Below are 14,612 nucleotides of genomic sequence, written 5' to 3'. Positions count from 1 at the left end.
TTTACAGTCTAAAAGTTACTTCAAAACAAAGTAAAAATAAAGGTCTTTAAGAAAGAAACTAAAGTTATTTGGTTTTTTTGTTTTGTTAGTTTTAAAGCTATTTAAGTTTAATGTTGTTTGGCAAAATATTGTACAAACTTTAAATTTATTATTTTTTATATGGTGTCTGGGGTTCGAACTCCGGACTTGGCATGTATTTATGTATTGTTCCTATCAACTGAGCTAAACTCATGAGGACAAAACTTTGAATTTATTATTAATTAACATAATAAATAAATAAAATGTTTAGAATAATTTATGAAGGCTAAAAATGTTAAAAAAATAAAAGATATTTTTTTTACAAATACGATATTTACTCAATAACGTTTATTTTGTGTAACATGAATACAAATTAATATCATCATATAAATAACTTGTTAAATATTTGAATAGGAGAAACAATTTAAGGAGTCTGGAATAATAATATAAATAATATCAAAATATTTGATTTTTTCTATTTCAATTATACTCTATAACAAATTTCGTTATAAGAATACCATATTTTTTGTGTCTTTCAAAAAGATAAGAATTTATATTATATGATATTATATTTGTTACATTGTTGGTGTCATGGAAACAGATATGTTTAATTTTTTTGAACATGAAAATGATATGCATAGTTTGTTACGATATAAAGGTGCAATATATATATATATATGCATTGTTGGTGTCATGGAAACAGATATGTTTAATTTTTAGGCATCTATACCTTTTTTTGAAGAAAAGACATCTACAATTTTACTTTTAATTAAAATTTAAATTTTATAAAAATAATCATACGCATTATGCAACGCTAAAAAAAATTATACACATTAGCGTAACAAAAAAACAGACACACATAAAGAATTACTCTAAACGCTAATATGTATGTGCGTATATATTTGCGAGGTTGAAGAAAGAAAATACAAATATTTGATATCATTAAATGACAGCGTGAATAAAAATATTTGTGAAGTTGTGATGATTAAACGATATTGAAATTATAAGTGATAAAAAGATAATAAAATTCCTTTGAAAAAAAGGTAATAAAATTAAATGGAACCTCCTTAAAAAAAATTAAATTGAACGCTTCAAATTAAATGGAAGAAAAAAATATATTGAAGTATAATATTAAAAAATAAAAAAAAAGGTGTTCCAACGTGAATTGAAGAGATGCTTGTGAAATAAATTGTCGAGTAGTAGTTTTTTGAAGATGCATTCAACAACTTTTGGTCAAAGTTCATTGCATTCAATTTTATGCATTAAAAAAGGTACATTTTTTAGAAAGTACTTAATTGATATTGTATTTGACCTAACTTCTCCTTAAAAATATAGGGAAGTTGAAAAAAAAAAACCGGGTCAAACGGTATCTTAATTTTCCACAACGGCAGTGTAGAAACAACTGAATTTGGGAGAAAAAAATTGGAAAATAGTTAAAAAAAATCGGTGAGGTAGCACCTAACCAAACAACACTAAAAAAAATTATATGCATCAGCGTAACAAAAAAACAGACAGACGGACATAAAATATTACTCTAAACGTTAATGTGTGTGTATATATTCGCGAGGTTGAAGAAAAGAAATAAAAATATTTGGTATCATTAAATGACAGCGTGAATAAAAATATTTGTGAGGTTGTGATGATTAAACAATATTGAAATTAAAATAATTAATATTGTGTTTGACCCAACTTCTCCTTAAAAATTTAGAGAAGTTGGAAAAAAGTCGGGTCAAGCGATACCTTAATCTCCCACAACGGTAATGTAGAAGCCACTGAATTTGGGAGAAAAAATTGGAAAATAGTTAAAACTAAAAAATAAAAAAATCGGTGAGGTAGCACCCAACCAAGCAACACCAAAAAAAAATTATATGCATTATCGTAACAAAAAAATAGACAAACAGATATATAATATTACTCGAAACATTAATGTGTATGTATATTCGCGAGGTTGAAGAAAGGAAATAAAAATATTTGATATCATTAAATGACAACGTGAATAAATATATCTGTGAGGTTGTGATGATTAAACAATATTGAAATTAAAATAATTGATATTGTGTTTGACCTAACTTCTCCTTAAAAATGTAGAGAATTTGGAAAAAAGCCGGGTCAAACGATACCTTAATCTCCCACAACGGCAATGTAGAAGCAACTGAATTTGGGAGAAAAAATTGAAAAATAGTTAAAAACATAAAAATTGGAAAAAAGTTAAAAGTTATTAAAAATTAGAAAATAATTTAAAAAATTGGTGAGGGGCAAAATGGGAAATTTGGCATAAAAAAGATGAGGTGGCACCAAACCAAACCCACCAATTAGAAAATTACTTAAATGCCCATTCCAGGGACAAAATGGGAATTTCATATGGCATCAATTTTAATAGAGTAATATAGATAGATGATTAGCATCTAACAACAATTTTTTATTTAATTAATAGATTAAACAGAGAAAATCAAGAGGTTGATTTCATTTTTTGAGGGATATAGAGAAACTCATTTTTGTAATGCCTTGTATAATGCTAATGAAATTGATGTTAATTTGAATATCGACCAAATATTTTCTCAAAAGCGTATAATTCAAAGAAAAATACAGTTTGATGGGAATTTGAATACCCCCGTCAACTAAGCTATATGTAGAGGAACATTTAAGGGTTAATTATTTTCTTTACCTTGTTGATCAAACCATTGTTTCTTTCCGTAAGAGATTTGAGCACTACCAAGAGTATGAAACTATTTTTTTATTTCTTGTTTACTTCTCATAATTAGTTACAATCATTGGACAATGCAACTTTGAAGTCTTGTCTTAGTCCTTTTGAAAAAAAAATTGAAATACAACAAACAATATTATATTGACGCATTATCTGTGGAGTTACAGTTACTAAGAGAAGTGCTATCTGGAGAAAAAAAAATCTCTCTATATTAATTTTAATGTGATAATTGCTCATGCATATAGTTTTTTAAAATTTGAAATACTTAACGGGGTTAGCATTGATAGTGCTAGCGATTGAGAAATGTCTTTGTGGAGTCAATATAATACGAAGACTTAGTTGATGAATTTGCTTCAAATAGTGTTAAAAAGATGACTCTTTTTAAGTTGACCGAAAATCAATATTTGCTTGAAGATGTATTTTGATCTTATTGAATGAAATATGACTCTTTTTTATATTATTGATGTTATTTACAAGATAATTTGAATAAAAATAACTCTTTGAGTTGATGGTGCTTCTTCTTATTAGAGCCCAATTTTTAAGATTAGAATAGTGCATTTAAATTGTTTAAGACGACCCTAGTTACATAGCTTTTACTTTAGTGACAGGAGCTTGATTTTGTAATTTCAAAGAACAGAGATTAAATTTCTTTAAAAAAAAGTTGTAAAATGATCATTAGTGTTAGTTCAACCATATGAGTTTGGATGTCAAAACAATAATATGAAAAAGACATGTAGCTTAATTTCTACCACTAATGAATCCCTTCATCATAACAACTTAACTAATGTCTAAAAAAATTATCCCAACCGACAAAAATGTCAAAATTATTACTGCATCATCATGTGTCAAACCCAAACTCCCATCAATCAAGCTCACGATCACACACATGTGACCCTATCTTACTCTCATTTATAAGTTTTAAAGTTTTTTTCCCTCGTTTTCTCCGAATCCTTCAATTTTAAACATTAAGTTGAAAGAGTAAATGACGACACCATCTGCTTTACATTTATGTTATAAAATAATTCATCCACACTCTCTATGTGCGCTTGCTTAAGCAAGACATTCTTGGTTGATTAATTATTTGGAAATAATAATAATGTATATATATATATATATATATATATATATATATATATATAAATAAATATTGAATGAGAGGTTAATTTATTACTGGAGATGCATGACGTACAAATAGAAAGGAAGGAATATGACGTTGTGACAAAAAAGTTGAAAACTATACAATAAATAAATATGATTATATCATATCTTTTAATTATTGATGTAAAGTTTGGGCAACGATCTTTATAACCAAATGACCTCCCTTTTTTTTATCGAATGACCTTGGTTTTAGCTAACCTTGTTGATAAATATGATTTAGTGGCTATCTAGTCTTTGCATTTTGATTATCTCAATAGTGTAATCTTGCTCAGCAATTTCTTTGCTCCAAAACAAGCAGGGGAGAAAACTTTTTGTACGTCATATGATATGAATACTTTATAATAAAATTACAGGTATATGAATTTAAAAATTTAAACACTGAGCATACCTTGTAAACCATGAACATATAAAAGTAATAAAATATGATATACCTTTAGATATCACTGTTCTTAAATTTATTTGTCTTTTAATGTTTTTCTGAATCCCTATAACCTTAAAAAGGTGGACAAATTTTCTTATGTTTTTTGATTTCTTTCTGAAATTTGATGTAGAAGTAATACAAGTAAAATGATACCCGTGAAGTTTATTGAATTATACAGTTATTTGGTTAATAAGCACTTCAAAATTGCTCACTTTATTGAAAAAAAAGTTGGTTGAGAGTTACGATCCGATTATATTTCACACATAAACAGTTGATTAAAAGTTACAACCGAATCAGTTCCGAAATTGAGGTGCATATTGAACAATTTCCTATACATAATGATACTAACAAGTAACAGTTTAATTCAATGAAGTTAGAGCATTATAGTATAGAAATATTAGATCTTCAAGTGGAGAGAAAGTGTATAGGGATACTTCAATTATTGGGAAATCTTTGGTTCATTCTAGTGTGAAAACAAAAATTATTTGAGGACAGATTTTGCCCTTGTTTTTCTGCTGGTCTAGATCAAAATTGTATCTGACCTAAGGAAATACACCTATTTCATTAAAAAATGAACCAAGTAACAACATATTTACTTTGATTTAAAGTGTGATGCACGCATGTATGTATTTTCAAGGTATCAAAACTAAAGTCAATAATACTATAGTACTGGTAAAGAATGTTTCCTTTTGTTCTGTTCTTATGCCTTTGTAACTGTAATGTAATCTTACTCAACATTCAAGAAATAAATCATCTGCTTTATGTAGAAATGCATGGAAAAAGCAGAATTAGCCACAGAAATATTTTCAGCTGAGAAACAAGGAGACTCACTTTTAATGTATCCTCAAATTAATCATAGCAATCGAACATGCCCCAATGTGGATCTTTTTCCTTACAAAAAAACATGAAATTCATTTTTTATGTCAATTTAATTTTATCGTCTCTAATTTTACTCACTAATTCTCACTTTCCCAATCAAAATAACAAAAGAGGCTAAAATGAAAATGGTTCAAGGAACTTCCATTATTAATTTGTTTGTTGTACAAAATAACCAAAAAACCATAAATACAAATGGAATAATCAAAGGTAATATTTTATATAGATCAAATGTGAAAAAAAAAATATGCACATAATACATTCATATACATAAATTATACATACAAATTTTGTGTCTCAACATCTACTAATTTTGTTGCATCTAGCACACAACAAAGCAACAAAAGAGGATTTTGAGCTAAGAAATTTATGATGAAGATCCAACAAATAATGAATTCCCTAATCTATGATCTTATAACTAAATTATTAATTAACAAGGCAAGAGATCATCACCAAAGAGATAAAGAAGTCTCTCAACAGCCCAACTAGGTTGAGGAGGAGAAAATCCACAGCTTGAAATTTCAGATGAAAGTGAATAAGAATTGATCAATGGAGCTCTACAAAGTGGACAAGTTTGGTTATGATTTTCATTGTCATGACCATGTTCTAACCACTTATCTATGCATTCTTTATGAAACACATGATCACAGTTCATCAATTCTCTAACTTCATCTTCCATTTTCAGTTTGTTCAAACAAACAGCACATGTTTCTTCTGTTTCTGGATGTCTTTCCTTGATTTCTCCGAAACTTGTCAACGGTAACATTTGACAACAAGAAGAGTATTGTTGTTGATCTTCTACTGGTTTTGTTCTTGTGTGTTTTATTATTTTGAAAACTAAACATATGATCCATCTAAGAACTGCAATGATTAGAGCAGCTTCATATATGGCTTGACTTATTGTTAAATTGGAGATGGATTGTTGAGTGTAGAAACCCATTGAAGTGATTGAGATTGAGAAAATAATAAGAAGGGAGATTATAGGGTGAGAGAGGGTGGAGGGGGAAGTTGTAATGAGTTCTGTGGCTTCCTTATAAAGCCAAAATGGTGGGGGTGTGGTGGAGGCAACTACTTTGCTTTTGTTTCTTCTTTTTTCTTTTGGATTTTGCTTTTACTTTCACTCTCTTCTACGTTCTTTCCTGTTTTGCTTTTCAAATAGGAAAATGTTTTTTGTTTTACACCCATACATACATACACCTTCAAAGAGAGAAATAGAATGAACAATGTTTTGTTATATTCATTAACCATCTACCAAATGCAATTAATCACGTATTTAAATTGTGATAACCTTCTAACTTTATTTCTTAATTTTTTTTAATAAACCTTCTAAATTTCTGTTAAAGTTAATTGTCAAATATGTTAATTAAATGCTTATCCACCGTCCTCTAGTAGTGGTTAGGAATAAAAAAAAAACGATTAGGCCCTGAAACTCTTACGCGTGTGAATAGTCGTCACTTTGTGAGAGACCAATGTAAAGAAAAGTTTGACGTAGACAACCGATTACAGCTAGTACAGTTGCATCACAAGATTTGATAATGGATCTTTTGATTCTATTATTGAGCTCTTCTTTTTTTCCACTTGTATAGTATCTTGAATTCTGAATGAAAAACAAAACCATATACGTAATACACAACTATTTTAATATAGCAAATCCACGCAAGGTCACTTGCAAGCCACTTGAAACATTATTGTAATGGAACAGTGTGATTGACCACCGTTTTAGCTTTAATATAAAATATCGTGTTAATAAACTATTGGTAATCATCATCAATTAAGGGATTTGATTATGTATTGATACAGTTGTTGGAATATGATGATATTTGTTAGGTGAAAGAAAAAAGGTTTTCATTCCCTTTGCTTACCGAATCAAACTACTTTTTTTATACAAGATCATGAAACGTCATAAGGACCCCATTGCATGTGTTGATTCCTAACATCCTAGTCAGATCCAACGTATGTATACACAACATTACCATAATTTGGCTAAGAAGTACGATGAACATGACAAGGAGGTATGGAAACTTGTAAGTGGTGGGGTGCAAGTGACGGCAAAAGGATCACACAGTCAACTATGACTCATTGCTTGCAATTTAAGGGAAAAGATGAATAAAAGTTTTCCAAACACACTTTTGATTATCGACACAAATTGCTCAGAGTGTGCAGAAGTTTTGTTATCCTTAAATGAGATATCTCAAAATGCTTTTTCAAACATGGAAAATAAGCATTCTAAAAGATGTCTCCTTAAATATGTCAATCCAGCTCGACTCAGATCCAATGTTACTTCCAAATACTGAGAATACACACACAAAAATCACTTTTTTTGTAGCCATGTTATTGGTGTGATGTGAAGTACCCACAAGCTTAACCGATGACTAATCTCCACCAAAAACCTGACTTACCTTCAGTGGGGTCTTCCCTCCCAACCACATTTTTCCATCCCCAAAGTTCAACACAAAAATCACTTTCAATTCAGATTTTTGTTTCCCTAAATCTTAAAATCATCCATTAGGATGGGTGGAAAGAGTAATACTAGATCAGATTACCCTTTAAAAAATGCCCAGGGTGGTACAGAGAAAGATAGTACAGGTCAACAACACATGCATTCTAAAAAAATGCTCTTTATGTCATACACCAAACAAATTTAATATGGATAATGTCTATGATGTGTCTTACATAAGTTGACATACTCTCAGTCAGAAAGAGATGATTTGAACTTCAGTTCTGTCACAATATATTGTGTAACAGAGAGTTTCATTCTGCTTTCACCCAGAGAGCCGTATCACAACTTAAATGCCGGTATGTTCGAAGCTTTCTTTGGGGAACCACATAAGAAGACTACAAATAAAAGTAGTAGACTATTCAAATCCTTTGATCCATTGCTCCACTTTCCTGCATCTTCATTTTCATTTTGTATTGCAGTGTAGCAGGAGCACAGTCTAAAGGTGTTTCTCCTGAATAAGAAGCAGTTAGTGTTTGCATTCACTCAACAATATTTGCTGCCTATTATTTATTCAGATCTATCTTTAAGATCATTGCAGAGGATCCGGGCCGAAACTGCCATTGGCTGAATTTAAGGAAGGAAAAGTATTTTTTACCTTGTGCATTTTTATACTCCAGGTTTGCCCCCGAATCCATGAGAATGAAAACTATATCAGTTTGATTGAAAACTGCAGCCTACACAGAATATTAAAATTAGTGTCAATCCACTATATGATTAAGAAAACTATATCATCCTGAGCACAAACATGCTGAAGAGTGAGAGAGATACCAAATGCAATAAAGACAGTCCCTGCTTATCTCTGTAATTAGCATCCACACCCTGCATAGAAATCCATGAATACTACTTCCCTCAAAAAACAAAACCATAAAGGTGCATCGTTTGAAAGAAACAGACCTCATTAAGAAGTTTTTTGACAGCAGCAATGTCACCATTTTTTATTGCTTCTCGTAAACCCTAAAAGCATCACGTCAAATACAACGTATGACTTCCAACAGCCAAGTTCTCTTTGCAACATGCCATATAAGAAATTAAAAAATCTACACAATAAAAAACATTTACCTCCCCATTAACTTCATAATCAATCTGGGGTCTGTTTGAGGTACCAGTAGTTACATGACCAGGGTTAAACATAGAACTGCAAATTTTATATCATAAACCATCAAATAATGATATCGTCATAAAGTAATGAACAAGAGTAAAATTAAGTAATGAATAAGAAATGAGAAGTTTGTGATCTTAGACATAAGAGACTCATAATTGCTATGTTAATGGTCAATATCCTAAAGGAATTTCTGCATACTAAAAATCAAATTGTATGACAAAGATAGAGTATCACTTTATTTCTCTTGTTCAAAGTAAAGAATAGAACAATAACATAATCAACCAACCATCAAGGCATTTTTTACTATAGCATATTCCAGAATCTTTAGTAAGAAATCCCCTCCTTATTTTGTCCATGATGTGTCAGCTCAAAGGTAAGAGTCTGACCTTGTAACTTCAAGGGACAGAGTTTGAATCTCCTTGGGGGAATTTGAAAGAGTTGTCATTAGTGCCACTTTAATTAATAATAATTTCCCCCTTCTCCAATTTTTTTGAAAAAAAAATAAAAATCCCCTCCTTATTTTCAGTGGGAAACGCTTTTCTCAAAGTATAGGCTTCAGCTGACGAGACATGGATATGCTAAACCTTCGCCATTACTATCTCAACCAAGGAATTTATAACATGCGACAATATATATTTTTTGTCAATTGGAAGGTCAATTTCACTTTTAGGGAAGTGATTTTTTTCTACCAAGAGTAACGAGCTTCTGAAACTTGTTACTAGTGTATGAACAATACATGTTGAGGAAAAGAGAATGTGATTTCAAGCTTTCAACAGAAGAAATTAACATCTTTTACTCCACATGACCAGATTTGTATCCACATAAGTTGGAGAATGATCTTTATCCTGAGATACAAACTACATATTGGAACTCTCAACTACGTACTAAAACTGGTTCAAAACATAAATATTAGTGACATTACCACACAAAAATGTCTATTGATCAGTCCCTACCTAAACTTGTTCGTGGAACTGGAGCTTCTACTTTTTGAAGCATTATCTGTCTTCTTAGGTTTAGGATTTGATGGAGCTGTAACAACTGGGATGGACTTCTTCTGTCGCGAAGAATGGAAAATAGAAAAATGAGTTTGTGGATTTCATCATAAAAGGTATCTGAAGACAGTAAGAATTATTACCTCTTGGGGAACTGCAGAAGAGGAAGGGGGAGGAGCTTCACAAATGCAAAGAGGCATTCCACACTTACACTCTTTAACGCCTGATGCAAGGTTATTATCTGCAGTTGGTTTTCTTTTTGAATCAACATTTGCATCAATATCTAATTCAGAAACAGCATCTGTTATGCTGTTTACTCCGTCTGTAGAAGTTTGTCGTACACCCTTCCCAGATCTGTGCCAAAGGAAATTTGTAATGTATAAATGATTCCTAAATAATTTTGATCTCATGTAGAAAATAATGATATCATTACAATAAGAAAGAAAATGGAATCTTGATATCTTTTTAAACGAAAAAGCCAACGTTGAGAAATGAGATGAGCTTTAAGTTGAATGAACAATGGCCATTCATATGTAATTGCAGTCCACTACTGTAAGAGGAATAAAAATTTGATTGTTTCTCACGAAACACATATGCCAGATAAATTATTAATAAATATAGCATCAATCCATGTAGATTTGCACCTTGGAATGGTATGAAGTAGACGACAGTCTTTTTAAAGGACTTGCAATTTTCCCTAATATGTTGAGGGATCGGGTAGAGTTGCACCTTTGATGTATTCTTTGTTCACTCTTATCCCCATAATTCATCCATGTTTTCGTGATATTCTTTAAATATAAATTTAAATCCTTACAACTCTTGTATATAGCTTAAAAGGAAAGTACTTTCTTCACCAGAACAAGTCAAACAAAATATTACCACTGAAAAGCTTGAGAGCATTTTCAAGGAAAAAAAATCTAGAATATTAAGGTGAACTAGCCATATAGCTGATAGCTCACATGACATTGAACCCAGTTTGATGCATTTCTAGGTCTGCATCGACTCCCATGTAACCAAATAGGAAAAAAAATATTATGAAGGATGACCTCACTTTTAATTAAAAAAGACACGCAACCAGTCTCTGGATCTATTTATGTCAGTGTAAATACATTGAATTTAATCTTAAATAGTCACTGTATAACTATCACAGTACTTCCACAAGTCCTTGCGGTTTTTTCCTTCTCTAAGTGGTCAGTTCCTAATTTCTTTTAAACGTATGTTTGTTAGACACTAATTACAGCTACCTGAAACTCAACTATAAACTATATTTCCAGCCATTTTATATTCCTGACATATCATAATTTAACATGATCTTCAATTCTTCATTATTAGGTTATTCTTAAAGTATGTTTGCAAAGACTTTGGGCTGATCTCAGTGAGATAAAAACTAGTCCAATAAATCCATTTCACGTTGAATACTATTTCTTACTCAATCACGGAATAAGTGACTGGTCCCTACACTATGTACAACAACAACAACAACCAAGCCTTATCCCACAAAGTTGGGTCAGCTACATGGATCAAATTACGCCATAATGTTATATTATAAACCATATTTCATTCCAACTCATTAATCTTTCTTAATAGTTTCTTCTATAGTTTTTCTAGGTCTTTAATTGCCTCTAGTGATCTAACTATCCTCACATTAGAAAGAATTTCTTTCCTAATAATACATTCTCAAATTTATAGTTAAACATAGCACAAGCTCCACCAAACAAGTGGACAAATAAAATTTAAATTTCAGTTGCTCATGATGTTGAACAGTTATACAGAATCCTAAACATGCCTAAGCTTAATTAATGTGATTTTGCCTTATAATACACACATAAAAATAAGTTTTGTATCCAAATGAGAATTGAGAAATAATAACACGCTACAAAGTTAGCAAGGAAGTAATTTACCGAGAGTTGTTGAAACAATCAGCACATACACGTACATTCGAGTAAATGCCAAATTGTGGTAAAGCCTACATACAAAAAAACATCACTACAAAATTCATCAAGGATAATACTTCCACTAACAATACTCAGAACTTAAACAAAAATTCGTACCATTTGATCCGATGAATGTTCGCTGCACAATGTTCTCCCACAACAACGACAATGATGCTGCATAAACATACACACATAGTCAATTACCAGTAAAATTTACAAACATAATATTTTACCATTCATGCATAAGATTTTTTTGATCAAATGCAATACACGTCATAACCAATACAATTTTAATCTAATTAGCTCATTCTTTATGTAAATAAGAATAAGTAAAAATTAATTACTTACAATCAATTTTTTATTCTTAACTCATAAATTCGGGATTTTGGCAAAAAAGAATAAAATTAACGGATCCGATTGAAATTCAATGCAAAATCCAATTCCGAAATTGGAAATGAAGAAGATTGAAAGAGCATACCCGTCTCCGGAAGGTGTTGAAACTGCAACTGCAGACAACACATCGTGCTGCTTCTTGAAAAGGAGGAGGAACTTCTGTTGTTGACATTTTCAACAAAATTAGGGTTTCTTTGTCCCAATTTCTTATATACTTATCAATATTTTTTGTTTATCGAATTTATCAAATCATTGCAGAGTCCAAGGGATCGATTCATTGCTTCATTGAAGAAGACGAAGATTGTGATCTCAACAATAAATTTGTCGGAAAAAAATAATTACAATATATATATTTTTTTTTTAAGAAGAATAAAAAATTGTTATTTTGGGTCAAGGATGATCGATGTGGATAATGGGGGAATGTTATTAATACCTCACTGTTTATTATACACCCCCTTTTTATTTTTATATATTTGTATGGTAATTAATTTGGGAACCCTAATAATGAAAAATATAAATTATTTGGATATTAGTTTTTTGAATTTTAAAAATGAAATTTTAAGAATTTAATTCTAGAAAACTATTATTAATTTTTATGATCGTTTTTTAGACGTCATATATCGTTAAAAGTATATTCGTCTCATTTGATGTGTTGATTCTCAAAAGTTTGTGGTAAGAATGCTAACATATACACTAAATATGCATGTTAAAAAACTTAACATAGTAATATTATTTAAAAGTCGTGCACTCGTTGTTTTAAAAGTCAAATAATATTCATACCATACTGCTCTTTTCAAAACTTTACTTTTTAAAATAAGGGAAACGTTAACGAGTGCCTTCGGAGCACTCGTTAGGACCTTTAAATAATAAATTTTTATGGGAATTATTATATTTAATGCATTTGAAATTGAAACAGTTGACTTTTTTACTGGATAATTTCTTGAATTAGAATGCTTAAAGAGTGTTCGAGTTAGCAAAACAATTATACTTCTAAACATTTGGTGAAGAACTTAAATATTGGAAATTTCAGTTTTTCTAAAAGATAAAACTAAAATATTGTGCTATACGAATTCTTCATATTTGTCAACTAAAAGAGAGCATAATTGTCATCAACAATTTTGAAAATGTATGAATAATTACCACTTAGTAAAATTGTAATTTTGAGCATAGTTTCAAGCCGATTAGAAAGTATGTGACATGTCCTCGTGAACTTAACTCAGTTGATACGAACAATGCATAATATATGCAAGGTTCGGAGTTCGAACCCCGACAAAAAAAATATATGCAACATGGAACTTGAAACAAACTCATGGGGCAAAATGTCCGTATCTTTGATCACACAGTGTATAAGGCACGCACAATACAAAAATTGGGCATAATGAAATAGAAAAACACCATGAAAAAACTGAAGGCAAATTAGTATAAAGAATTTTGGTCTGATCCGAAAAATGTCACACGGAAAAATCATCGAATGAATGTTTTTTTTCTCTAAAAGAAGGAAAAAAATTAACCTATCAAATGATGATCTATCACATGGCTCTGATGAAATTGTTAAAGAGTATATGAAGATCATACTCAGCTAACAAACTATTCGAATAAAATGGTGCGTTTGATTTGTTAAAATATAGAGATTGGATTGGACAATTTTTTTGGGCAAATTCTATGGTACACCCAACAATTTGAGTGTATTGGTACACCAAATTCTTAAATTAATAGTTAAATGAGTTATTTTTTGTAGGAAAAAAAATATTTTCTATCACCTATAATTATAATAACTAAATCTTATTTACCAAAAACGTCAACACAATAAAATTTGATTTTTCTGAATTCCTATTGCTCATAATAGAGAATTTTGATTATTTTTTACAATAAAATGTAGAAAAATTTAGTATGATTTTTCTAAAAAATGAAATGATGTTTTTTCTTATAAAATGGTATTTTCTAAAATATATATGTCAACAAACACCTATTTCTTTCATAAAAAAATGATAGTTAATTTAAAAAAAATGTAAATGAGAGTTCCGGTACACCTTAATTTGCGGGTGTACCATAGAAGTTCCCTTTTTTTGGTACCATGTTTGATATAAAAACTGAAAATGAGATTCAACAAACCAGATAGCAAAGGATTGGAAAAAAACATGATCTCTTATGAGGAATAGAGCTGTCAAAATGGGCCGGCCCGTTTAGCCCGAATAAATATAGAGCTTGGGCCTAAAATATTGAGCCCGAATTTTAATAGGGCTTTTTAGCCCGGCCCTTAAAAGCCCGGTACCCGTTAAGGCTAGCCCGAATGGGCCGCGGGTAGCCCGTTAGCCCGCATAACAAAAAAAAATTCTATAAATTATATATATTTTTCAAATAATTATTTACTTAGTTGATTATCAAAGTAAAAAACAAAAGTGAAAATTCAATGAATTAACACAAATATAAATGTAATATAAAATTATATTTATTCATTTCGTTATTTATAGTTTTAAAGATCGAATATATAAATATCTATAACCATAACATATC

General features: G+C 30.3%; 2 protein-coding genes across 3 annotated transcripts; both read right to left on the bottom strand.

Annotated features, from left to right (window-relative positions):
• Positions 1-5,306: 5,306 nt before the first annotated feature.
• On the bottom strand, positions 5,307-6,418 carry LOC11423860 (RING-H2 finger protein ATL64). The gene has a single exon (XM_003609871.4). It carries the CDS (start codon positions 6,115-6,117, stop codon positions 5,608-5,610), a length of 510 nt encoding a protein of 169 aa, XP_003609919.1. The 5' UTR covers positions 6,118-6,418; the 3' UTR covers positions 5,307-5,607.
• Positions 6,419-7,669: 1,251 nt separating this feature from the next.
• On the bottom strand, positions 7,670-12,469 carry LOC11423859 (vacuolar protein sorting-associated protein 27). 2 transcript variants are annotated; one of them, XM_003609869.4, is made up of 10 exons: positions 12,184-12,469; positions 11,823-11,879; positions 11,673-11,737; positions 9,915-10,125; positions 9,733-9,833; positions 8,737-8,812; positions 8,572-8,631; positions 8,446-8,496; positions 8,273-8,351; positions 7,670-8,128 (listed from the first exon to the last, which is right to left on the bottom strand). In XM_003609869.4, exons 1-10 carry the CDS (start codon positions 12,268-12,270, stop codon positions 8,037-8,039), a joined length of 879 nt encoding a protein of 292 aa, XP_003609917.1. In that variant the 5' UTR covers positions 12,271-12,469; the 3' UTR covers positions 7,670-8,036. The 2 variants fall into 2 exon arrangements, with proteins under 2 accessions (XP_003609917.1, XP_013458378.1); XM_013602924.3 differs by having other exon boundaries at positions 9,733-9,830; positions 12,184-12,437.
• Positions 12,470-14,612: the final 2,143 nt, after the last annotated feature.

Source organism: Medicago truncatula, chromosome 4, assembly GCF_003473485.1.
Source record: "Medicago truncatula cultivar Jemalong A17 chromosome 4, MtrunA17r5.0-ANR, whole genome shotgun sequence".
Classification (NCBI taxonomy): Eukaryota; Viridiplantae; Streptophyta; class Magnoliopsida; order Fabales; family Fabaceae; genus Medicago; species Medicago truncatula.
Note: the sequence above shows the minus strand (reverse complement) of the source record. Positions and strands in the feature narration are given on the sequence as shown.